Genomic DNA, 26,944 nt, shown 5'->3' with positions numbered 1-26,944 from the left:
TCTCCGTAAGGCAGGGGTCTCAAACTCCAATTCCGGCCCGCAACCTATGTCAAAATAATAATGTAATGCGGCCCTTGAGGGTATTTTTAATTGCGACAAACAACGATACTGATTAAAATAGACGATAGATCCAAGTACGGTGACAAATCTCAGTTGTACTCTCCTCCACTATTTGCTAGACATCCAGAGCTTGATTCAAACCCAAAATCGCTGCTTAAAGTTTTCAGGAAATACTTGTATTAGGCTACACGCGAGAAACACAAAGACGTGCATTTGTAATGACGCGGAAGCGATGCAGGCCATATTTTTGCACAAATTGAATCAGAAATAGGCCTACACCAAATGTTGAAAAACATTCACGTGTGATGAAGTCTTGGGTAGGCTATGTTATTCACCTATTCTGATTCTGAAGGAGAATATCCTTTTGGAGATTATAATCAATCGTCTATTGCCAGTTATAGTCACAGTGCGTCTGTGAATGGAGGTGCGTCTTTGCGTGTATAGCCTACGACGGTGTCCACCAGCTTATTTCGACCCTCTGTCCAACATAGCTTGGAGGTTGCAGTAGTAATCGTAATGGACGTGGTACAGACAACAGGGGTAGTAGAAAGGAACTACAAAGTCCCCCCGCGATAGGAACTGATTTGACCAGGATACTTTATTGTAGGCCTTGTGGTTATGGGCTAGTAATAGTTTACTATTGTTGGTCTACATCTTAGGTGTTTTCCTGTTAATTTGTTATGTGGGTAATATGACAAAAAATAAAGTAAACCTGCTCAAATATGTTCATCCAGTATTTACTGAAAGGTGTATAATTTGAGGTGCTTGCCATCCAGTGGCAAATTAGATGGGTAAATGTACCCCCTTCATAAACTTTTGTTTATACTCAAAGATTTTTACATTTACAGTAGGACTTTATCTCTGACCACTTTCAAGCCATGGCCTTTTAAAATTTTGATATAAAAATCCAATGGTGTTGCTTTCTTAACCCTGGCGCCTAGTTTGCCAGGTTTAAAAAAGTTATGAGAGGAACATATTGTATTTGGTAAATACAACACATAGGCCTACCTGTTTTTATGCTTTTTTGTTTGTTTTTATAATTTGTATTAACATTTATTTTATCATCATTTTATTTATAAGCTAAGGTTGCTAGCACAGGTGTCTAAAAATAGATTAAAAGACTTTCAGCACTTTCTGTTTGTAGTTTTGTGTTTAAAAATACAGTATTTAAAAAAAAAATTTGCATTTTAGGAAATAGGCGTTCTTTTTTTGTATTATTCTTTAACACTGACGTGGCCCTCCAATCAGATGACATTGGCAGAAGTGGCCCCCAGCTCATTTGAGTTTGAGACCCCTGCCGTAAAGCATAACAGACTACATTCCCTGTACAACTTCTGGTTTTTTACCAGGCAGCCAGTTCGTCAGTCTTGTTAGCCAGTCAGTTTACGTTTCCCATCACCATCGATGGAACTGAGGGCTTGTATCTCCACTTCTTCTCCCGTCGCCTCGTCCTCACTTTAACTCCCGCTCTACAGCCCCGAAAGAACCACAATTCCTTGGGGATGTTGACATGAACACCACCAGCATCCCAGCTGATTCCTTGTGTAAATATGTTTTCTGCCACTAGTGCATTGCAATAACAGGTCCATATCCATAGGATAGAATAAAATCACTCCTCAAAGTGTGTAATCCAAAAAGTTGTGAAGTAAGAAGCAAACAAAAGATGGAGAAAATAACACAAAGACACAGAGCTACCTCGACATGCTGCCACTCTTGTCGGCGCCGGAACCTGAAATATGAAGCAGATCACTTCAGCAGTAATCACATGAGGACATTCAGGGGAGATATGAAGCAAATCACTTCAGCAGTAATCACATGAGGACATTCAGGGGAGATATGAAGCAAATCACTTAAGCAGTAATCTCATGAGGGAAGAACATTTAGGGGAGATATGAAGCAAGTAACTTCAGCAGTAATCACATAAAGGGAAGAACATTCAGGGAGATATAAAGCAAGTCACTTCAGCAGTAATTATAAACTCCTGGAGAAAAAAGGAATATCTATCTATGAGAGAAGAGCATTCTATTCGGGGGAAATAGTTTTTGTATTTCATGTAAAACTCCTGTTTGTTTAAATGGTCTCGTGGTCTGAAGTTTCTTGGCATTTTATGCCCCCAACGTTGTCTCCAAGGCAGCACTGCCTGGAAGGCACTAGGGTTAGGCATGGGTTAAGGTTAGGATTAGAGTTGGGGTTAGGTTTAGGATTAGGTGCCTTTAAGTCAGCGGTGGCAGCGTTGCCTGGAAGACGACGTTGGGGGCATAAAACACCATCGAGCGTGGTCTGAAAGGCTGATAGTTATTCAGTGCGTGTGTGTGTGTTTGTGTGTGTGTGAATGTGTAAATGTGTGGGGTCTACCCACATCACAATCACACTGGCTCACTAAAGTACATATGTGTGTGTATGCATGTGTTTCTGAATGGTTTGATTTAATCTTAAATCATGTGTTTTGGTTTTCGCACACAGATTTCAGCAGTTCCACAAATCTCACCTGCAGAAGACGTTTCAGTGTCTGTTTGAGGGAATCACTCAGCAGGGAGACACCAGACTCCATGAGATCTACACAGACATCTATATCATAGAGGGGGGAAGAGGAGAGGTCAATGATGAGCATGAGGTCAGACAGATAGAGAGGGCATCCTGGAGAGAAGCAGAACAAGGCAGACCCATCAAATGTAGTGACATCTATGACCCCTTATATGGACAACCAAAACGGTGGGTTAGATATGAACATGAGCTCACACAGATAGAGATGGCATCTTGTAGGGAAGCAGCACAAAACACACCCATCAAATGCAGTGACATCTTTAAACCTGTATCTGACAAAGACAAATCCCTCAGAACAGTGCTGACAAAGGGAGTGGCTGGCATTGGAAAAACAGTCTCAGTGCAGAAGTTCATTCTGGATTGGGCGGAAGAAAAAGCCAATCAGGATGTCCACTTCATATTTCCTCTTCCTTTCCGGGAGCTGAACCTGATGAAGGAGAAGAAACTCAGTCTGATGGATCTTATTCAGCACTTTTTCCCAGAAATCAAAGATCCCAGAGTCTTCACCAGTTCAGAGCACAGAGTCATGTTCATCGTTGATGGTCTGGATGAGTGTCGACTTCCTCTAGATTTCCTCTCCAACCCGAGGTGTTGTGATGTGACAGAGCCAGCCTCAGTGGACGTGCTGCTGACAAACCTCATCGAGGGAAATCTGCTTCCTTCTGCTCTCCTCTGGATCACCACCCGACCAGCAGCAGCCAATCAGATCCCTCCTGAGTGTGTGGACCAGGTGACAGAAATAAGGGGATTCAACAACCCACAGAAAGAGGAGTACTTCAGGAAGAAAATCAGTGATGAGAACCTGGCCAGTAGAACCATCACACACCTGAAGTCATCCAGGAGCCTCTACATCATGTGCCACATTCCAATCTTCTGCTGGATTTCAGCCACTGTTGTAGAGAAAACATCAAAAAAATCAGACAAAGTAGAAATGCCACGGACTCTGACTCAAATGTACACACACTTCCTGGTCATTCAGACTGGCATAAAAAATGTCAAGTACACAGAGAGAAAAGAGACAGATGAAGAGGTGATTTTCAAACTGGGGAAACTGGCTTTCCAACAGCTGGAGAAGGACAATCTGATCTTCTATGAGGAAGACCTGAGAGAATGTGGCATTGATATCACAGAAGCATCAGTGTACTCAGGAGTGTGTACTCAGATCTTCAGAGAGGAGTCTGGGCTGTACCAGGGGAAGTTGTTCAGCTTTGTGCATCTGAGCATCCAGGAGTTTCTTGCAGCTCTGTATGTGTTCCTCTGCTTCAGCAACAGACAGAGACACATGCCTGACCAACACCAAACCTCTAAGCTCTCTGCTCTGTTCAGAGCTGCAACACTTCATGACCTACACAAGACTGCAGTGGACCTGGCCTTACACAGAGAGAATGGACACCTGGATCTTTTCCTCCGCTTCCTTCTGGGCCTCTCACTGGAGTCCAATCAGAATCGCTTAAAGCATCTACTGCCACAGAGAAGCAGCCAATCAGATAACTCAGAGCAAACAGTCCAGCATGTCAAACAGAAGATCAGAGATCAGAAGAGCCCACACAAAAGGATCAACCTGTTCTACTGTCTGAATGAGCTAAATCACCATGCTGTAGTGGTACACAAAATCCCCTTAGAAACTCTGAATGTACACATGCTCTTACCAGGACAGTGGAAGACTAAGACATTTGAGTTGAAGATGACAAAGGCGCAACTGGCTGAGTTTGACCTGCAGAAGTACATACAGACACCAGAGGAAGATCAGAGTGAACTACTCAGTCCAGATGAAGTTCTTCAGAAGGTGCTGCCAGCAGTCACTTCAGCTCTGTAAGTAACACGCTGTGTGAGTGTCTGTATTTGTTCAGTGTGTGTAGTGACAAAAACAGAGAAGAACACACATTTTAATTTAAGAATTTATGTGTGTGTCCATCCCTTCTGCCAGCATGGGCCTAAATGGGGAATATTAAAGGGACAGGGACAGGTGAGAGCAATTAGCCACTTAACCCTTAGAACTCGATTGACGCATTGATTACGTCAAAAAACACAACTGTTCATTGCAGCAAGATGAAACCTTTATTGCGTTACAGAGCATAAATGGGGCTTTCTAACGAGACCACACACTTGTCTGTACGTTAAAGTATGAACATTTAAAAGAAATCATGAAATTAAATCAAATTGCATCATATTGACAGTCTATACTTTTGTGCGTTCACTTGCGCACCCATTACTCTCGTTTGAATTACTCGTGAACCCGTGAACGCATAGATATAGCAAGCATATCAGATGAAAGAGGAGACACAGGGCTATCCATTGGCACCAAGTATGTCGATCCTTCTGGCTTATGAAAACAGACGAAGTGACTGCAAAATAATAACGTCATGTACAAAAACCAACGCTGCACACCCATTACTCTCGTTTGAATTACTCGCGGACCTGTGATCGGATAGATATTCCACGCATGTCAGATGAAAGAGGAGACACAGAGCTATCATTTGATACATCCTTCTGGGTTATAAAACAGATGAAGTGACAGCAAAATAATAACTTCATAGATATGGAGCGCAAAAAGGTCATTTTTAATCACTAAATAATAAGGGTGTCATGATTTCGATTTTATTTAGAAATCGATCGAAATTACATCTCAATCTCGAACTTCGAACTTAAAAGTAGAATCGACGATGCAGCCACACCCCCAATGTCACGTCCAGCATGTATGCCAAGACGCACAAACACACATGCACGTGCTGAACTGCAGCGTCAACACTCCTCTAATTTTAGGCTGCAGCCAGTTAAAATATAGGCCTACACATCAACCTACCGAAATCAAAGCCCCTCTTGCTACTTTGAAATCACCGGTGTGGAAGTATTCGTTCATTCACGTCAATTAAAACTAACTTAGCCTACTCAACTTAGCAAGTGAAAAGATGGTCTAATTACAGTCCAAAGTTACTTTAAGGCTTAAAATGCACATTTACATATTCCATTAACACTAACCTTGGGTCTCTTCGGAGTGTGCTGAAACAATCAAATTAACATTCTGTGTTGTTTCATTTCAATATGTTCACGTCTCTGTTTAATGTTTGTTCTGTTTACATTACAACCTCGCGGTTGGAACGGTTTTAAAGCGGTTTCAAAATAAAAGCCCCCCGAAAAAGAAAAGGAAAAGTCCAAAAAGAGTAAATAACATATAAGGAATGCATTAATAGTAATATATGAAAAAGATCGAAAATCGAATCGAATCGTGACTTTAAAATCGAAAATGACATCGAATCGAGGATTTGGAGAATCGTGACACCCCTACTAAATAAAAAAATTGCATTTATTTCTGTAAGGCGCACACCACATATGTCTGTAAATTTCTCAGCCCCAGAGAATCCCTCCACCATGGCAATGATATTGCCAGATTCAGGACAGTCTGCCCTACACACACATGAAATGCATGTAAACCTATGAGCTTGCTGTGGTGAGATACATGTCAAAATATAAGGACTTTTATAATACGCTTTTTATATTTTAATTCTTTAAAAATCGAAGATGAAGTGTGGTGTCTGCGCCTTTTGTCTAGTATTGAAGTGTCGCCCGGTGCGTATAGTCTCCAAAAAACGTAATACTCAAGTGAAGAAAGGGGAGATCGCACACAGGGGCTGAGTAGTTCCAAAGTGTATTTTAAAAGCCAAAAAACTAATTACAGGCCACATAATGTTTTGAATATAATCAATGCTAGTACTATTACATGACATGATGGCAGATCTGGATAGCCTAGACTCTGAAAAAAACAATATATAATATGTGTGTGTGGACATGCGAGACTCCGCCAACACAATCCAAATAAAACATTCAGTCGTGAAAGCAAGGACGCATAGAAGACGACTAGCTAAATTACTATTAAATTTGCTTAGCGCATTAGCATGCTGCTCATATTTGTTTAAAACTCTTGCATTCAAGTTAACTGATCTCAATACCAATGTTTCTCAAAATGGAGAAGGAGAACAAGTATTAGGAGAACAAGTATTACCTTGACATTTAAACACACATGGGGAAACTGAACAGCCAATCAGTAGACTACAATATTTCCAGGTTTCAACCAGACAGCTGAATTAAAGAGGTAGAGTTGTAATAGAAATAGCAGGCTTAGGCTATAGGCTAATCTGCATAAAGTGTGCAGTCATAAATATTTATTCCCTCTTTTTGTATCAGGATATAAAATAATATAGATATATTATATTATATATTATATTGTAATCCTCTGGTGCTCTAAGGTAGGCTATTGTGTTGATGTGTATTTTTTAACTGGCTTTTTAACTGGCTGCAGTCTAAAATTAGAGTGTTGACGACGTAGTTTAGCACGTGTGTGCTTGTGGTATATGTGTGTGTGTTTGTGTGTGTGAGTGTGTGGTACTGTATATATGTGTGTGTGTGTGTATGTGTGTGTGTGTGTACTGGACGTGACATTGGGGATGTGGCATCGTTGATTCTACCTTTAAGTTTGAAGTTCAAGATTGAGATGTAATTTCGATCGATTTCGATTTAAAGAATTAGAAGAATCTTGAAGTCTAAGCATACTGGGAGCCACTGCAGTGAGACTAAACCTGGAGTGATGTGATCATACCTCTGGGTCTTAGTTAAAAGCTGGCAGCTAAATTCTGAACAACCTAGAGTTGTCGAATAGACTTTGAAAATGATTTGAGATATAAACACTTAGTGGTACTGGAGACTTAAGCAGAGCTACATTCATGATTTTTCATAGCAACAGAGAAGGAGATCACACCATGAGAGCTGTAGCTTAAAACAACAAACTGTATCTTTAAACTGAAAGTTATCTCATGTAACACTACGTTAATGTTTGGACACATCTACTAAATTGTTGGTTCATTTTTACATAGTAGACCACAACTGAAGGGTCAAAACTATGAAATATCTCACATGGGATTTTATAGTTAGCACAAAAAGTGTAAACAAAGCAAAATGTTTTGCCACCTTTTGCTGTGATAGCAGCTTTTCACACTCTTGGTATTTTCTTGTCCCAACTTCAATTAGATATAATAATATATTAGATATAATAATAATACCTGGAATGTGTGTTCGCTCATATTTTTGATCTCCAGTTTTATGAAATGTGAATTCTGTGAATTCTATCTGCAATATGAAAATGTAAGAAAAAAATAACTGACTAGGCGTGTATATTTGCACTCATTTTCTACCAGTGTACATTGCAAAACTACAAACAACAGTAAAGTAAACCAATGTAACATGGAGTTGGAATAACGAGGCTTTATATTTGTCATCTCATTGTAGACTGAAACAGTGTGGTCTCAGTGGAGATTCCTTTAAGGAAATATCATCAGTTCTCCAGTCAGAAAACTCACTGTTAAGAGACTTGGACCTGACATCTAATCTACTGAAGGATTCTGGAGTGAAGCTGCTGTCTGCTGGACTGAAGCACACTAACTGCAGACTGGAGAAATTGAGGTTAGTCATGTGAAATCAGTTGCTCTGTGATATGGTCAACTTAAGCTGATAGCCTACTAAACTCAGTCATATTTTCGTGTTTCTGCAGCATTAATTCATGCGTGACATCCCTAACCGATATAGAGTTGTCCTGTCATGTGGAAGAGCCGACTAAATATGTATAAGAAATGACAAATATTATAAGAATAACAAATAATCATATAGGCTACAGCTGTCGCCTACTTTGCCCCTTCCTGTTTGGTGTTGGAGAGAGGTCACTATTGGTTTTCATATTGTTCACGTCACTATTTGCATGAGCCACGACTTAAAAGACTTGCGATAATATCAAACATTTTTGATGTTGTAACAGCAAAACTAGAAAAAGACTGACTCCGACTAACTTAAAACCGCTAAGATTGACACCTTACACTTAATGATCTAGTTGACGGGAGCGCGCCGTGATTCCAGTACAACTCCCATGATTTCTGTCTGACTTTGGAAATTTAGTAGCCGACTGTGAAAACAGACCAAAATTGTACAATCTAAGGCCGCTATAAGACATTAGGAAAATCATCCAGATTGTAAAAGCGATTGTTCTGGTGATGACCAATTTTGTCATCTGAATTTGATATTTAATCTCACATCCAGTGATGTGTGTGTGCTGTATATCTGAAATGCAATGCATCAGACTGGAGACACTGAGGTTAGTCATGTGACTATTTCTATTGTTAATGATGTTCAAGTCAAGTCAAATTTATCATTCCACTAAGGGAAACTGGGTTGCAGGCAAACAATAAAAATATATAAATATTGTAGTTTTCATGTGATGTTGTGTGTATGCTGAGAAGAGACCATCAATGCACATCCATGCGCAGGACTGCAATGTGAAGCCTGTGTGCCGAGTGACTTATCACAGAATGTGTGTGATGGTATCAGTCATGGGTGTCAGTGCTGAATTCTGACCAACCTGAAGTTGTTGAATAGACTTTGAATACGAGGGGGTGATATAAACGCTTAGTGGCTCTGGAGACTTTAGCAGAGCTACATTCATGAGCTTTCATAACAACAAAGAAGAGACACGCCTACTCAATTGTGGCTTCGTCTTTACATCGTAGAACAAAACTGAAGGATCAAAACTATATAACGTCACACACAAGATTATGTACTAAGCACAAAAAAGTGTATTAGTAATGAAGCAAAATGTTTTATATTTTAGGTTTTTCCAAGCTGCCACCTTTTTGCTGTGATGGCAGCTTTTCACACTCTTGGCATTCTCTTGTCCACCTTCAGGTATAGCCGATATAAACTTAAAATACAAAAGTGCATGCACAAAATGTACACACATAATAAAGGGCATAATAATCAGAAAATACTGTACTCGATATAGCCTATATTCAGTATCTTTGAGTTCAGTTGAAAATAAGGAACTTTTCATATTGAGAAATATGCAGTGTGCAAAATGTAGCCTAGGCTTAGAGCACATTTCAATGAAGTGCATAACAAACAGAAATAGCCTAGTCATAGGCCCATCTCTATGTTCAGTTCATGTGTAACAGAGTGAGTGTAAACAATGTTTAGATTAAAGCTTAAACTTGAAGTGCTTCGGTGACATTTTAATTTCATGTCGACTAAGCCGACACCAGCGCCGACATGAGTGCACTGCTATTTTATATGGTGCACTGTCACTTGCCACACGCATCAGCGCCGAAGTTTTAACTGGCAAACACTGGATGAACAATGGATTTTAGTGGCGCGGCGCCAACCAAATAGAACTGAATTGTGACACGCCGTCAAAGTGCGATGCTGGTGTGCGGAGTTGTATTGAGAAAAACTTAATCTAATGGAATGTTGAAAGCAAATTGCATCACACTCATGTCGGCATCGGTGTCCACAGCACTTAAAAGCATCATTCAGCTGACCGGGCGTTCAGAACTGCGTTGGTGTTTATTATCTCCATGACTACAGGAGGAGGACTAGGCAGAAGCCTACTAGGAAGCAAAGTTCTTAGAATCTTTGCTAGGAAGTGTCTGTGTTTGAGGTCAAGAAACGGTGCATCAAAGGGTCAAAAGCGACGGTGTAAAATAAAAAATCTTTGGCGGCACGCGATAAATAGCCTACTAAAAAAAACAATAGTTTTGTGCAATTAATAATTTGGGTTGAAATTTGTACTCAATTTATACCCATCCACCATTATGAATTCAGGGGTTGTTTAAGTTCTGATTTCAGTGGACAATTCAGTTTTAACATTTCAATAGTTATCGCCCACACCACCCTAACATATGAAAACTCCTTTTAAAGTTATTGCACACATGAAATCTCTCCATGATCTGACAAAAAAGGTAATGCACAGTCCTGCTCACCACAACATTTTCAGCGCTATTATACGGAGGTAGCCTACGGAGGAGAAAAGGCCTGTGAGCTAAAGCAATTGTTTTTCAGTTCTTGAACAATCATGCAAGAACCGTATTTGACGAACATGGAATTGCCACAGAACTTTTGCAAAGATATGCTTCCATTGGCTACACCAGAGGAGCTAGTTTTTCCCCCTTTACTGTCTATGCGTGCGAGCAGCGTGTATGCGCTCCGCTTCTGTTGTTTAAAGACTGAATGGGAAACGGATTTGGAGCCAAAGGCTAAAATTTAACGCAGCTACAATTTCTAAGATATCACCAATATCAATTTAATGTTACAGATGTATGGCTACATACATTCTTAAAATGGTTCTGGTCTAGACTTAAATATCGATTGAAAACTTCACAATAGAGCGTGTTTTTAGAGCGTGATCTGCAGGCGACCTGTTGGCTATTTTTAGAAGGTGCGCTGGGGGCGCCTCATAGCCGTCCCGCGGGCACCGTGTTGGAGACCACTGATCTAGCTCTACCTGAACTACACATCCTGTTAAAGTGTTTCCTGTGTGTCAAAATAAAAGTCCCAGCCATATCTCATGCATTCAGCATTATATCTCCAGAACGGCTTGACGTACATGCGTCAAATTTGGTACGAGTGTTTTTATGGACTCAAAGGTGAAGTGAGTTGATGTTGGAGGTTGAAGGTCAAATGTCAAGGTGTGATATCTCAAGAATGCCATGTCACACAAGATTCAAATTTGGTTACTCCAAAAGCACCTTTGCAGGTATCACAATTACCCTACCAACCAGCTAGCAGCAAGCTCAACAGCCCCACCAACACCCTAACCAGCAGATTGCATCCCCTCGTGTAATTCCTCGGAATTGCATTTCTAGTTTTGACCTTCAGTTTTATTCTATGGAAATTGTTTAAACAAACTCACTGCAAGCAAAACTACAAACTGCATCCATAAAGTGAAATGTAAAGTGAACTTATGTAACATGGAGTTGGAATAACAAGGCTATATTTGTCCTCACATTGTAGACTGGAGGACTGTGGTCTCAGTGGAGATTCCTGTAAGGAAATATCATCAGTTCTCCAGTCAGAAAACTCACTGCTGAGAGAGTTGGAGCTGAGCGATAATCCCCTAGAGGATTCTGGAATGGAGCTGCTGTCTGCTGGACTGAAGCACACCAACTGCAGACTGGACACACTGAGGTTAGTCATGTGAAATCTGTTGGTCTGTGATATGGTCAACTAAGACATGAGGAACATCATCCAGATTGTAAAAGCGTCTGGTGATGACCAATTTTGTCATCTGGGGCCGTATTCACAAAGCCTTTTATCTTACCACTAGGAGTACTCCTAAATCGTACTAAAAGATTTTAGCTAGGAGTTTTCTCTTAAAAGTTATTCACAAAGCCTTTCAGACCTACTCTTAGTAAGGAAAAATGACAACTCCTAAACTAAGAGTAAGTCTTAGTTGCTATCAGGCTTGGAATTTCACCATTCTGGGGGCAAGGCCACTTGGCCTTCAGTTGGGCATATTTGGTGGGGGGCACAAAGGCCACATGTCAGGGCACCAAGGCCAAAGTTAGCTATACAGTAGTAGGCTATAAAAATGATCAAAGTTGTATTTAGCCTATTCACTGCAGTAGACCTGCATCACTGTATGAAACATTACAAAAACATGAAACATGACATATTACATAGAACTGTAAATCATCTGATCATCTAATAATTACAGATATCTAGGCTATATATAACATTCATTTTATATTTGGCCTGCTATGAAATCATGTATTGAACAATTTAAATTTAAGCACAGCTCAGCTTTAAGAAACTCAAATAGCCTAGATGCATGCTTAGCATTTTGCTACTGTCACAAACTCTTAGTCAGCTGTCCTCTGATTTACCAATATCTACAGGGATTAAAGTTCTCCGTCCTACGACGGATTTCCGTCAATTTGATTTTAGAAATGCCATATTTGAGATCGATGCAGATCCGATGAGAAAAAAAATAGGAGGGGTGGGGGGGCTACCACCTTTTCTTTTCCTTTTTTTAAGGCAACTAATATTATGAATTAATGTGTGTGATGGTAAATGTTTAAAGACCTAATAGTGTTCTTGAGAACGTTCTGTGTCAATCAGTGACCGCTCAAGAAGATAGCTGCTACGTCAGCCATGAGTTTCGCTTTGTTTATGTTGTAGCTAAACGCTTGTTTTATTGGCCTGGGGCGTTTGCTTAAAAAAAAAGAAAACACGTCTGGAGGACTAACGGTCTAAAAGTTGTAGTGACACAATCGAGACAGCTGATGAGATTGGCCAATCCGTTTAACTTTTTTGGATACGATACATTGTGAGCTCTATTTGCGAATTCGGAGAAGAAGCGTAGGCTGTGTTCTTTCCGTGCATCAATGTAGACAATTTCTTAGCCTACTATCGCAAACTCTTGTCAGGGGAGGTCATTCATTTTGGGTGTCACCTATGACTTGAACAGCCTGCTATGCCACCCGATGCAACCTATTATTGTTACAGTTTTTAATCAATGCAACTAGCATTATGTGTAAAGCGACGCAATATAACCCGTAGCCAATGCAAATTATTATCCCGTCTGTTATGATATGTACAACAATTTGTTTTTCACAATTTGCGACGGAAGGTTTTGACTGAGCGTGTTAACATAAAATAATAATAATATTGTCATCATCGCGACCTGTTGAGTGAGGGGGTCAGTCGTGCTTGTGACACATAGACATGCCTTGTAGCCTATTTTGCTTAGGCCTCTTTTAACGACAGTAGGTTGTAAGTGTATGTTGACAAAAAATAACCATACAATTAAAATAGTCAACTTAAAACTTCGCTATAAAATATTATTAATTTATAGCACAAAACCATAACCAGTAGGCCTACCAGAACCTCTTATTAGCGTCATGATTTGTGTGCGTCTATTTGGCAAGGCCACTAGCTGTCATGGATGCGTTGTTGCTAAAGGAAGGCACAGGTGTTATACGTTTAAAAAAATAAGATGGAGATGGGCGGCTGTTGAAAACGGGGGAGAACTAGCAAGCCATGGTGTAAAGAAATGAAAGTGCCAGGTTTGCTTTTAAGCGGTTTGCTGCAAGAAAATTGTTTATGGATGCAATAGGAAAACGTTTTAGCACGCCACCAATCAGAAGACCGCCAAGGTTAACGTTCGTGCACTTCAGGACATCTTCCCTACCTGGTGCAACTAGCCACCACGACAGAGGTAGGCTACGTTTATCTATGGCTGGCTGACCGTTTTTGCGCTCAGAAAGTAGGCTATGCATGTTCTTTCATAGCGCAACACGACCTGTCCCTCACCATATCGCAACCTCTTGTCAACCTTATACAATCTGTTGCTGAAGACAAAAGCGCCCTCTCCAGATTGTCGTTGTCAAATGCGCAGACCTCCTGCATGAGCACACACAGTATTGCTGCTCATTGGAATACTGAGCTGTCTGTAAAACTCAAAATTACCATGGAAATAAGAACAATATCTCGAATGTTCTGATTCGTTACTTTGATGAGGAAATGGGAAGTCTTGCAAACTTGATTTGCAAACACTTTTGGCCTGAAGTAATTAAATAAGAGTGTAAGTTAAAGCCTTTCTTCAATATTGCTGCAGTAGAAAAGAACAGCAATGGCTAGTCAGCAATGGTCAGGGATGGTACTGAAATATTGTTTTGTTCATCAGAAAAACTCAATCTCAATCTCAATCAAGAATCAAGAATCAATTCGCCTTATTCACATGGCGGCCATTGGCGGCTAAAACGAGGCTACAGGGTACACAAACCATGGGATTGTTATGTTCTATGCATTCACCTGTAGGTGGCATTAATTATATAGTAAGTGTACCCTGCAGCCTCGTTTTGGTTTAAACAATGGCCGCCGTGTGAATAAGGCGAATACTCCCTTTACTTTACTGTTTGCATCTTTTTGTACACTAAAAACCAATAGGTCGCGACAGCAAAAGGGGTGCTATCTTTATAGGTAGATATGAACAACGTATGACTTATGGCCTGAAAAAAGTTCAGTCAAACGATTTTTTTTCACTTTAATCCCTGTATCTAGGCGATTTGTAACATTTATTTTGTATTTGGCCCGTTATGAAATCATGTGGACCAATTTAAACACATTGTAAAACGTCAAGCCCACATTTGGAGACATCCATGCATGTCGAAATTTACTGCAAATTTAAAACTGGATTACTCTGGAACGGCTAACTGTACAGGGGGCTGCTTTACACCTTTGTGTTCGGTAAGGTCTGCTGTTTATTCTGATATATGGTTTGTCATGTGTTAAAAGAAGGGTTCGTGAAGTATTCCATCTGAGATGAATGGGTAGTGAGATCATGGACGCAAAACCTTCAGTAGAATGTATGATTAAATTGAATTATATTATTTACTTTTCTCGCGAACCATTCAACACAGCAATTATCGGCTAACATCGTTTAAAAGCTGAGAAAAAGCTCTTTCATGTGATACTTGTGATGTCTGTGTGATGAATAGGCTACTTCGCGAGTATTTCAACTGATAAAAATGGGTGAATTTGGACGCACTTTCTTGCGCTGTCACTTTCTCCACTGCGTAAAAGACTAAATTAATTTGCTGTGAATGCTAAGATTATTTTCACAGGCCACAGGCTAAATAAAAATCGCTATAAGTAAGACGCAAAGCAGAATATTGAAAGAAGGGGGCACCAATCACCTATGATTTTCAAAGGGGCTTCACGGCCAACTCAAGGGGCTACGACGGCCATGGCCGTCGTGGCCGCCGTAAAATTCCTACCCTGGTTGCTATGGATGACGTCATTACTCATGCACGAGCTTGACTGAAGTGACCACCTTGATTGGCTGATGATTGTAACGCGGGAATGATTCCAAACACCTCCCTTACGATGATGAGTGACAGGTGACAGGTCTGAGAGTGCGTGCGCTACACAAGTAGCTCGAAGGACGGAAGATGATGAATAACTGAATAAAAAGGCCTAGCGTAAATGAATAAAGAGTAAGGCAAAACAAATAGCCTAGTAGCCGAATGAAACATACGGATTGATGCAGTATCTTTGCAACATTATTAAATTCATCTGTCACCATATGCCTACATTTGCAAAGAGGAGAACATTTTAATTTGATTCACAATGAAACGTTACATTTAATTGACATTGACAATGAGTGTTGTTGGTGGCGTTGTTGCATCCCTTTTATGCCTACAACGCAAAATTGTTCCCTCACAATTGGAAGCTCCTGTAGCCGCATACGCAAGCCGAGAGGACTCCTAACTCACTAAGACTTATTCACAAACCACTTTTTGTGGCATTTCACGTCGCAATGTTTTGAAATGCTTATGCGGCTACAGGAGATTCCAATCGTGAGGGAACAATTTTGCAATGTAGGCATAACTAAGGCAAAAGGGCAATAACGCCACCAACAACAACCAAAAATATAGCCGCAAGCGGCAATGGCGGGCCCGAGCACCTGCGGGCCGCAACCCATGACATTTCAGAATCCAACAAAGCACCGACGTGGTGCATTTGTAAAATGTACATATTTGATATGTGTGTTATTTGTTTTTGCATGTTATTTTCTGGCACATTTACTTGCTTGGCCAGGTGGGGCAATATGCAAGGCAGGCCCATTGTGTGTCATCATAATCATAATATATATTAACCTGAGAAATTTCAGATTATTCATTTTAAGCAAAGAACATTTTTTATACACTTTTTGGCCAGATGGTGGCGCTATATTAGGCATGTGAATTACACATGTGAATATCATCACAATAATGATATCCAATATTTTATAAAGTTTCAGATCAACCAATAAAGGCATTACCAATTTCTGGCACATTTTCCTGCTTGGCCAGGTGGTGGCGCTATGCCAGGCAGGCCCATAGGGTGTCTGGATATCATCATAATTATAATATCTATTAACCTGAGAAGTTTCAGACCATTCACTCAAAGCATAGAGCATTTCTGGCATATTTCCTGTTTGGCCAGATGGTGGCGCTATGCTAGGCATGTGAATTATATGTGTGAATATCATCACAATAATGATATCCAATATTTTATAAAGTTTCAGATCAATCACTTAAGGCATTGTCCATTTCTGGCACATTTCCTACTTGGCCAGGTGGTGGCGCTATGTCAGGCAGGCCCATTGGGTGTCTGGATATCATCATAATCATAATATCTATTAACCTGAGAAGTTTCAGACCATTCATTCAATGCACTGTGATTATATGACACATTTCCAGTTTATATGGTGAGATATTAAAATCATGACATATTACAACATATCAAAAATCCCTTCGCAATTTAACATCAGCAACATCTTGGCATAATGTTAGCCAAATTTCACATGAATCCGGCAAACCGTCTAGGAGGAGTATGTTAAAATTGATCATGTAACATCAATGTAATTGCGATTCTTTCTGTTGCCAGGTGGTGGCGCTATGCCAAATATACATTATGGGCATGTGAATATCATCACTACCATGGTATTCAAAGACCTGTGAAATTTAAAACATTTCAAGCCATGCATGGTGAATTAAGACACATTTATTGTTAACGTGGAAGGGTATTAAAATGCATAGTTTCGCCATTTCGTCAAATTACAACATATCAAAAAAAGCTTCACAATTTAGAATCAGAAGCATATTGGCATCATGTATACCAACTTTCACATGAATCGGATCAATCGTCTAGGAGGAGTACATTAAAATTGATCATGTCCACAATGCACAAAATCCCAATTACCTCACTTCCTGTGGGCGTGGCTAATGGCATGTTAATACAAAAGTTGATTGTTTTTGGGAGTTACACACACCCACCAAATTTGGTGTGTGTATCTAAAACTATATTCCAACCCCCTGTGTATTCATGGTACCTCTTGACGTGTGTGCCAAATTTCATGAGTTTTCACCTATGGGAAGAACGTCTTCTGGCATCACAATTCATCACATTTTAGTCCGCACAAAATCCCAAATACCTCACTTCCTGTTGGGCGTGGCTAATGCATTGTACATACGAAAGTTGTTCATCTTGGGGAGATACACATACCTACCGAATTTGATGCGTCTAGCTGAAAGTATGTGCCAACCACTGCCTCAATCACCTAAGGGGGCGCTACTGAGTCCCTTGGCCACGCCCAGGGCCAAGCTCTTGTACCTAACTGCTTTGCGTGACACCTGATATGTGTGCCAAATTTCAAGCGTTTTCGACCATGTTAACCACCTCAAAAAAGGAAAATGCTCTGAGACAAAGTTAAAATAATAATAATAATAATAATAATAATCCTTACAAAAACAATAGGGCCTTGCGCCCTTCGGTGCTCGGGCCCTAATTACTCATTGTCAACATGTAAATTAAATGTATTGTTTTAAATTAAAATGTTCTCCTTATTGTCTTAGTTTAGGAGTTGTCATTTTTCCTTACTAAGAGTACAGTAGGTCTGAAAGGCTTTGTGAATAACTTAAGAGACAACTCCTAGCTAAAATCTTTTAGTGTGATTTAGGAGTACTCCTAGTGATAAGATAAAATGCTCTGTGAATATGGGCCCTGGTCCATATAGATTATTTGTCAGATAAACCAGTAAAACAGTATCATGGGATAGAATATATAACATTCTTAATCAACTTCTGCCATAGCTTGTATTTTTGAAACTCCACACTGCAAGCACTTGTGCATTACGCTTTGTCTGCATATTATCTCTCTAGCCTGTTAATCTGGAATCACAGTAAATATAATCTCTGTTCCAATAACACTGTGCACCATACCACACACTGCCATAGAACTTGGGAAGATGGCTTTTAGCTACTCTGCCCCTTGGTGTTGGAACCTCTTTCAAAAAGAAACCAAACTCTGTTTTTATTCCACTTGGATATTTTAAACATTTACTTAAGACATTACTGTGCCTGTTTCCAATAAACCACTCCCCTTTTTTGTCTATATATGTATTTCTCTGTTGTTAAATGTATTTATTTTGTTATTTATCCTATTGTTTGTTGTGTCTGGACCTGTCGTTGTTGTATTCTGTTGTCCTGTCTTGTCATTGTTTATTTCTGTTGTTGTTCTCAGTGGGGTTGGTAATAAAGGCTGGTTAAATGAAGGATAAATAAACAAAGCATGTGGTATCTTAGAAGCTATCTTGCCTTGCTCATGTAGGCTACACTATACACTATGTGCAGAAGTAAAATGTCTTGGAATTGGTGAGTAGTCAAAAGTCATATTTGTTTCTCCTGAAGTTTCTGAATGAAGTTACCGGTATTGTAAGTGCCCGGTAAAATGAAGTGTCCCACTCCGGCCCTGGTGAACGCAATGTAACCCATGTATTAGGGGTGTAACGGTACACAAAAGTCACAGTTCGGTTCATACCTCGGTTCGGACATCACAGTTCGGTACGAGTTCGGTACAATGGAGGGAAAAGCAAAACAAAAATGCAGAAAGCAATTTTTTTTTATTGTGCATGTCTCAGGCTGTACTACCTAGTGTCATACAGTCTCTTCCCTGAGCTATCTGCAACAGTCTGAAGTGTGTAACATGTAGGCTAAACAGTACAATAAGTACCCAGACTCCATCTGTAAACAAAATAAGACAATCAGCTATAAAACTGAAAATAGGTCTACAGCATCTCTTATTTCTGAAGTGCAAATTACCAAATTACATAGAATAATGATTTTTAAAAATCCACTTAAGCAAGACCTTCAACATCCGTGTTTAGTTGTATATGGAAGGGTCTACAATTTGCCTCAATATTTTTCAGTGTGTGTACAGTAATAATCTAATAACTGTGAAAATATCACACTATTTTGCCTTCTTTTAAAAAAATGAAATTGCTCCTTTCATTTCATAAACAGACTAGCCCTTCGACGTTAACTCACCGTAGCATGGTTTATTTATTAGCCTGGTTAGTGTTGACACTTTCTTTTACTGTCTATGCACTTAACACTACCAGCTCCTCATGTGAGAAGTTACAAGTTACCCTAACATAAAGGTAATTACCACACGATTTACATAGCTTTCTGTCATTACGAAATCATTTAATTTAAGCCATAGGTTTTGGCCCTATTTGTACATGTATGCAAAGGCTGGTGAAGTGCAGGGGAAGTTTTTTTTTTTCTCGTTTCAGTGATTGGTAGCCTATCTGGGTGATGGCTTCGAATATGTGTAGCATGTTCGATATATTTCCACTCACATACCCAACAACTGCTGAACAACGCCGACACACCGTTTCATCTTATCCACCACTCTCTCGTCTGTACTACTGTAACTGAAGTTGTCAAACTTGCAATCTTAAAGAGACCAGCGGATCCTCTAACTCTTGTAGGTCGCCACCACTCGCTTAGTGCTGCTATCTCTGACTGACTCGACCGACGACCTGACAAAAAAATAACATAGGCGCCAATCAGAGCTAAGGCGAGGCTACAGATTAGCGTTAGGTGTCGCTAAAGAACTCTCGTAACTCTCGTACTTAACAGTAATTACATTAATTACATACGCATTACATTAATTAATCTGCACACGAGTTGTATGTATTTTTATACCGTGTATTCTCCGTGTAAATTCATGCACCAAACCGTGACACCCGTACCGTTTCGGTTCAATACGAATACATGGACCGTTACACCCCTACCATGTATGATGTGTGTGTGTGTGTGTGTAGAAGATTGGTGATTAATATTCAGATGTTTAACTCTCTGTCAGGATGTATAACTGTAATCTGACCGATAAGAGCTGTCCCTATCTGGCCTCTGCACTGATGACATCACACTCATCAAATCTCAGATTGCTGGACCTGAGTAACAATAAGCTGCTGGACTCAGGAGTGGAACTTTTATGTTCTGCTCTTACTCACCAAAACTGCAAACTGGAGGAACTATGGTAATCACCATTTCATGTAGTGATTTCGTGTGGGGAGGATGTGTGTGTGTGTGTGTGTGTGTGTTGGAGAGTTAATGTATTGTGGTGGTGGTGGAGGTGATAGACAACAGGTAGTGTGTGTGTGTGTGTGTATTGGAGAGTGAATGTGTGGTGGTGGTGGTTAAAGACAGCAGGTAGAGTATAGATACCTAGTGAGAGTAGAGGATTGGTGATTAATATTCAGATATTTAACTCTGTTTCAGGTTGTTTGACTGTAATCTGACTGATAAGAGCTGTTCCTATCTGGCCTCTGCACTAAAGACATCATGCTCATCAAATCTCAGAGTGCTGAACCTGGGTAACAATAAGCTGCTGGACTCAGGAGTGAAACTTTTATGTTCTGCTCTTTGTCATCAAAACTGCAAACTGGAGGAACTACGGTAAGCATCACTTCATGTAGTGAGTTTGTGTGAGAGGAGTGTGAGTGTGTTTGTGTGCGAGTGAGGGTGTGTGTTTGTGTTAGGGAGTGGGAGGAGAGTATGTCTGTGTGTGTGAGGGAGGGTGTGTGTGTGTGTGTTTGTGAGATGAGCATGAGTTTATGCAAGAGAGAGAGAGAGTGAGATGGAGAGAGTATGTGTGTGTAGAGGATTGGTGATTTAATAATCAGATGTTTAACTCTGTTTCAGGCTGTATAGCTGTGATCTGACCGATAAGAGCTGTTCCTATCTGGCCTCTGCTCTTAAGTCTCCCTCCTCAAATCTCAGACAGTTGGAGCTGATTAACAATTACCATATAAGTGCATCAGCTGTAGAGCCGCTCTGTGCTCTAGTGAAGGACGAACACTGTAAACTGAAGAAACTAAAGTGAGTAAATATCTAAACATGTCACTCAGCTCTGTAGAACATGAGACCCAACATGCCTGTCTTTTAGTTTCTGTCCTCTCTCTCTTCTCTCTGTCCTCTGTGTTCCTCTGCTTTTGTAGCCTGATTCTATTCAGAATTTGAGTCAGGAACCGAAGCATTGGGATGTGATTATGGGGTCGTGTTTCAAACGATACAGGGGAAAAAATGCCTCTGCACACAATTGGATAGTATTATCCTGCAGAGAACATCCATCTCAACAAATGCCTTAATCACTATTTTCTGTTTGTTTTTCAAAGTTATTGCGCAGACACTATAGTATTGTACAACAGACACTATAGTGATATAAACGTGTCTCTAGTAGGGATGCACCGAATCCAGGATTCGGTTTCGGATTCGGCCGAATATTGGATTTTTTGACGGGGTTCGGTTTCTGCCGAACCTTAGAATTTTTCCCCACCGAACCGAACCCTACGCTTACACTATGCGCGCTACACTGGTCGACGTCATGACGCCGCCTTTGATTATAGGAAGGTGTTTACGTAGGTGGCCCGTTCGAATGCAGTAGCTCAGGCTGTGTGAGTGAGAAAGTGAAAATGGAACTCTTGAGCAGAAAAAGTGTTGTTTGGCAGTACTTTCAGTCCAAAGAAGGTGATTCTAGTCGAGCTACATGTTCAATTTGCAGTTAAAATAAAATAAAATTAAATATACACTGCTGTGGATGTTATTTACTTCATAAATGTGTTTACTGTGTTAATGGACTGAGGATGGAGTAGGATTCGGTATTCGGTTTCGGATTCGGCAGAATCTTAACCAGTGGATTCGGTATTCGGCCGAACCCCAAAAATCTGGATTCGGTGCATCCCTAGTCTCTAGCGACTGTAGCTGTAAACAAATTCAGCTGCAGTGCGCTCTGGGGGGTATTCCATCAACCTTGCTAATGAAGGCGGCGCTTAACAGAAATAGCCTGGCTTGAACTAGCGTAGACTTTAACTTGGGGCTGAAGCCGTTCCATTAACTCAAGTTAGCGGCATCTTGGCCTCATTTATTCAACAGGATTCAACAACATTCATCAAAATCGGTGACGTAGCATGTATCACCCCCGCCTGGTCCTCTCATGGACACACTCTTAAATCACAATCTTCTGGTTTGAATCAGAGTGTTAAATGAAGAATGGTGGTAGAAAGGTGCCAATCAACAAAAATGTTCTGGTAACCTCCATATAATTCAAGACCCAGACGTAATTCCATAATTTCGGGAATATACTGAGCCTTTGTTAAATATGCCTTTTTTTGGACTTCTGGATCAAATGGAATTCTGATACTCGGTGAGATCAGTTGTTTTCCTTATTTCCTAGTTTTTTGAAGAGGCTGATTTACATTTGCCGTGGATTTAATTGCTGATTTTAATGGTCTTTGGACTGAAGTAAGATTGGAATTTTGGTATTTTTTGGTGTTTTGTTTTCTTTACTGAAGCGCACGTGAGTTTCAATCCATTAATTTTATTAGTCGTAAAACAAGAGCCAAGTTTGGCACAGATTCTCAGGTTTTCACATTTTGTGGCCGGGGCTGGTTTTCCAGGCTTTTACACGTCCATCCATCTTTCATCTCCCACTTCTCTCTCCCTTCTTCCTATTGATCTTAGTGTGTCTCAGGCTCCCATGCCCAAGGTCACAGGTTCAAGGCCAGTGAGGGACTGTTGAACACAAGTCAGGTCACAAACACCATGAAGAGAATGTGCAGCCATCCCTATTGGTGGAGTCCCACGCCACTCTCTAAGTGCTTGTGATTGGACCAGTGGTGTTGGACTTCCTGTTTCTGCTGCAGTGTGTTAAATGTGTGAATGTGTTTGTTATGGCTGCTGTTAGTGATGTCACAATAGAGCCCTCTGTCTCTCATGCAGTCTGGCTCACTGGGAGACGGTTGTCATGGACACTGATTGATGATCCTCTTCTCTCCTTTATCCTGCAGGCGGAGTGATCAATGGGATCATCCGAGAAGAGCTTTGTAGAGTGTATAAATTATGGTTGTGCCCTGAGGTGGACACACACACAAGCCAAATACATACACACACACACACACACACACATACATACCAGCAGCACACACACACACAGACCAGCAGCACACACATACACACACACACTAGCAGCATTGGGGAGTGTCTGGATATGGTCTGAGGTCTTCCTGAGTGGAGCTCAGCAGTGAGATGAGGGAGAAGAGGAGGGCCAGTCACTCTCCAACATGTGCACAGATGGACAAATGGACTGTGGTGGACATTGTGTGAATGTCAGGATCTGTTGTATCTATGTGATATTGTTTTGTCATGTATGAAACCATGTGGACTGGGGTGGACACTGTATTAACATCTATCACCATCTGTTGTAAAATATGTCTTCAGTCAGTTTTTTTTTTTACAATGTAATGATATATCTCTGAACTTCTTTGAGCATGTAGCTTCTATTGCAAAATCATGTCGGTTTATGCTTTACAACAGGGGTCTCCAACCTTTTTGGGAATGAGGGCTACCTGAAGACCCGAAATCATATGGAGGGCTACTCATTTGAAATCATATGGAGGGCTACTCATTTGAAATCATATGGAGGGCTACTCATTTGAAATCATATGGAGGGCTACTCATTTGAAATCATATGGAGGGCTACTCATTTGAAATCATATGGAGGGCTACTCATTTGAAATCATATGGAGGGCTACTCATTTGAAATCATATGGAGGGCTACTCATTTGAAACAAACATACCGTCACCCCTTTTTTGCGAGGGTAGTCCTCCTAAATAATAGGCCTATGAGATTTGTACTTTTAAATTATCAATATTGTGTAGGCCTATGCAACACTACCAACATGTTTGTTCAGTTTGTTCATTTCAAAGTTTGCATGGGGAATCTAATCTATTTTTTTTTTAACAAAAAAAAAACCTATCGTTTTGTGCAATTAATAATTTGGGTTAAATTTTGTACCCAATTTATACCCACCCACCATTATGAATTCAGGGGTTGTTTAAGTTCTGATTTCAGTGGAGTTTAAGTTCTGAATTCAGTTTAAACATTTCAATAGTAATCGCCCACACCACCCTAACATATGAAAACTCCTTTTAAAGTTATTGCACACCTGAAATCTCTCCATGATCTGACAAAAAAGGTAATGCACAGTCCTGCTCAGTCATGCATGCCACAACATTTTAAGCGCTATTATACGGCAGTAGCCTACGGAGGAGAAAAGGCCTGTGAGCTAAAGCAATTGTTTTTCAGTTCTTGAACAATCATGCAAGAACCGTATTTGACGAACATGGAATGGCCACAGAACTTTTGCAAAGATATGCTTCCATTGGCTACACCAGACGAGCTAGTTTTCCCCCCTTTACTGTCTATGCGTGCGAGCAGCGTGTATGCGCTCCGCTTCTGTTGTTGTTTAAAGACTGAATGGGAAACGGATTTGGAGCCAAAGGCTAAAATTTAACGCAGCTACAATTTGTAAGATATCACCAATATCAATTTAATGTTACAGATGTATGGCTACATACATTCTTAAAATGGTTCTGGTCTAGACTTAAATATCGATTGAAAACTTCACAATAGAGCGTGTTTTTAGAGCGTGATCTGCAGGCGACCTGTTGGCTATTTTTAGAAGGTGCGCTGGGGGCGCCTCATAGCCGTCCCGCGGGCTACCTGGTGCCCGCGGGCACCGTGTTGGAGACCACTGCTTTACAACATTAGAAAGATCAGATCTTATCTGACACAAGATTCCACACAACTTCTTGTTCAGACCATGGTCATCTCTAAGCTGGACTGTTGTAATTCACTATTAGCTGGCTTACCCGCTTGTGTAATACGATCAATACAGCTGATTCAGAATGCTGGAGCACGCCAGGTCCTCAATCAGTCAAAGAGGACACATGTAACTCCTCTCCTAGTTACTCTCCATTGGCTCCCTATAGTAGCCTGAATTCAATTTAAATCTCTCACTTTGGCCTATAGGACACTGACTGGATTTGCTATTAGTTATTTTAATTCAATAATCAAGCCTTACATCCCCAACCGCCCACTGCGGCCTTCTGATGAGCGTCTGTTATGTCGACCAGTCATAAAAACTAGGTCTAATTCCAGACTCTATTCCTCAGTGGTTCCATGTTGGTGGAATGAGTTGCCCAGTGCTCTCCGTTCCTGAGGTAGTTTTGGGTCGTTTAAAGGAGAATTCCGGTGTGATTTTGACCTAAAGTGTTTTGAAACATGATACCGAGTGTGAACGTATGTCTCATAGCCCATCTCGGCTTGTCCCCTGCACTCCGAAATCTGGCGCTAGTTAGCCGATGCTACCAACAAGGCGGACAATGGTGGTGCCTCGGCATCGGCATAGCCATGCAAATAAATCACTGTTTTACACCATTTACGAGGCTCAATGTATCTCCACACTTCATTGGTAGACTTCCAAGGGCCCTGACATTTAAAACGAGACATTGAGAACTTTGAAAAAGCACTGGTAGTTTACTTACAAGACGATTTATACAGACAGTATCTTCTCGAAGTTTAAAAATAATTCCATGGAAATGCATGGATTCCAGTTGCTGCTACTAGAAGAAACTGTAATCCATGCATTTCCACAGAATTATTTTTGGAATCTGATCCCTTATCATACCTGTTCATTCTTACTCGTCGCTCGACTTATCGTGACTAAATTCAAGATGGATGCAAACGGTAAACTTTGAGAAGATACTGTCTGTATAAATCGTCTTGTAAGTAAACTACCAGTGCTTTTTCAAAGTTCTCAATGTCTCGTTTTAAATGTCAGGGCCATTGGAAGTCTACCAATGAAGTGTGGAGATACATTGAGCCTCTTAAATGGTGTAAAACAGTGATTTATTTGCATGGCTATGCCGATGCCGAGGCACCACCATTGACCGCCTTGTTGGTAGCATCGGCTAACTAGCGCCAGATTTCGGAGTGCAGGGGACAAGCCGAGATGGGCTATGAGACATACGTTCACACTCGGTATCATGTTTCAAAACACTTTAGGTCAAAATCACACCGGAATTCTCCTTTAAGAGGGGTCTAAAGACATTCCTATGCAACATGTACTTAGTTGTTTAAGCACTTATGTGTTATGGTTTGTATGATATTGTTTTATTTACATTACGCTGTTAATTTATTTGACATTACTGTTTATTATTGATATTCTCCTTAATGTAGTCTTACCATGTCATTGTTTTTATATTATTGATTGAATGGACATTATTGTTTTATTATTGCCTTTCCCCTCATTTTCATTGCTTATTTTATTAGGCTATTGATTGAATTGATATTGTTGTTTATTATTACTACACCGTGTGCACAATTATTAGGCAAGCGAGTATTTTTACCTTATCATCATTTTTATGCATATTTCCAACTCCAAGCTATATAAACCTGACTGCTAATTGGATTTATGCATCATCAGATGATGTGTATTTGTGTAATGAGGGAGGGTGCGGCCTAAAGTGATCAACACCCTATATCAAGGTGTGCATAATTATTAGGCAGCTTCTCTACCTCAGACAAAATGGGCCAAAAAAGAGATTTAACGGACTCTGAAAAGTCAAAAATGTTAAAATACCTTTCACAGGGATGCAGCACTCTTGAAGAAGCAAAGGTATTGAGGCGTGATCACCAAATAATCAAACGTTTTGTTGCAAATAGTCAAAAGGGTTGCAAGAAACGTGTGGAGAAAGAAAGATGCAGAATAACTGCTAGAGACTTGAGAATAATTAAACATGAAGTTACCAGGAACCCATTGACCTCCAGTGCTACCTTATTCCAGAAATGGAAA

The 26,944-nt window shown here is 40.4% G+C and overlaps 1 protein-coding gene across 3 annotated transcripts in view; it reads left to right on the top strand.

The window, feature by feature from the left end:
- LOC143121431 (NACHT, LRR and PYD domains-containing protein 3-like) overlaps positions 1–23,769 on the top strand; it is a 45,149-nt gene extending 21,380 nt beyond the window's left edge. For 2 of the 3 annotated variants that reach the window (XM_076281794.1, XM_076281799.1), the window contains 7 exons: positions 2,524–4,416; positions 7,885–8,058; positions 11,428–11,601; positions 20,110–20,286; positions 20,529–20,705; positions 20,952–21,128; positions 23,096–23,769. In XM_076281794.1, the coding sequence (XP_076137909.1) occupies positions 2,524–4,416; positions 7,885–8,058; positions 11,428–11,601; positions 20,110–20,286; positions 20,529–20,705; positions 20,952–21,128; positions 23,096–23,135 (2,812 nt within the window). In that variant the 3' untranslated portion in view covers positions 23,136–23,769. The remainder of the gene's footprint in view (positions 1–2,523; positions 4,417–7,884; positions 8,059–11,427; positions 11,602–20,109; positions 20,287–20,528; positions 20,706–20,951; positions 21,129–23,095) is intronic. The other variant, XM_076281805.1, reaches the window with a different exon arrangement.
- Positions 23,770–26,944: the final 3,175 nt, after the last annotated feature.

The sequence above is a fragment of the Alosa pseudoharengus genome, unplaced genomic scaffold (assembly GCF_046254945.1).
Source record: "Alosa pseudoharengus isolate Yale_2024_CS ecotype anadromous, Long Island Sound unplaced genomic scaffold, YU_APseudo_1.1 YU_APseudo_1.1_scf_1, whole genome shotgun sequence".
Classification (NCBI taxonomy): Eukaryota; Metazoa; Chordata; class Actinopteri; order Clupeiformes; family Clupeidae; genus Alosa; species Alosa pseudoharengus.
This window is presented reverse-complemented; position numbering and strand designations above follow the sequence as displayed.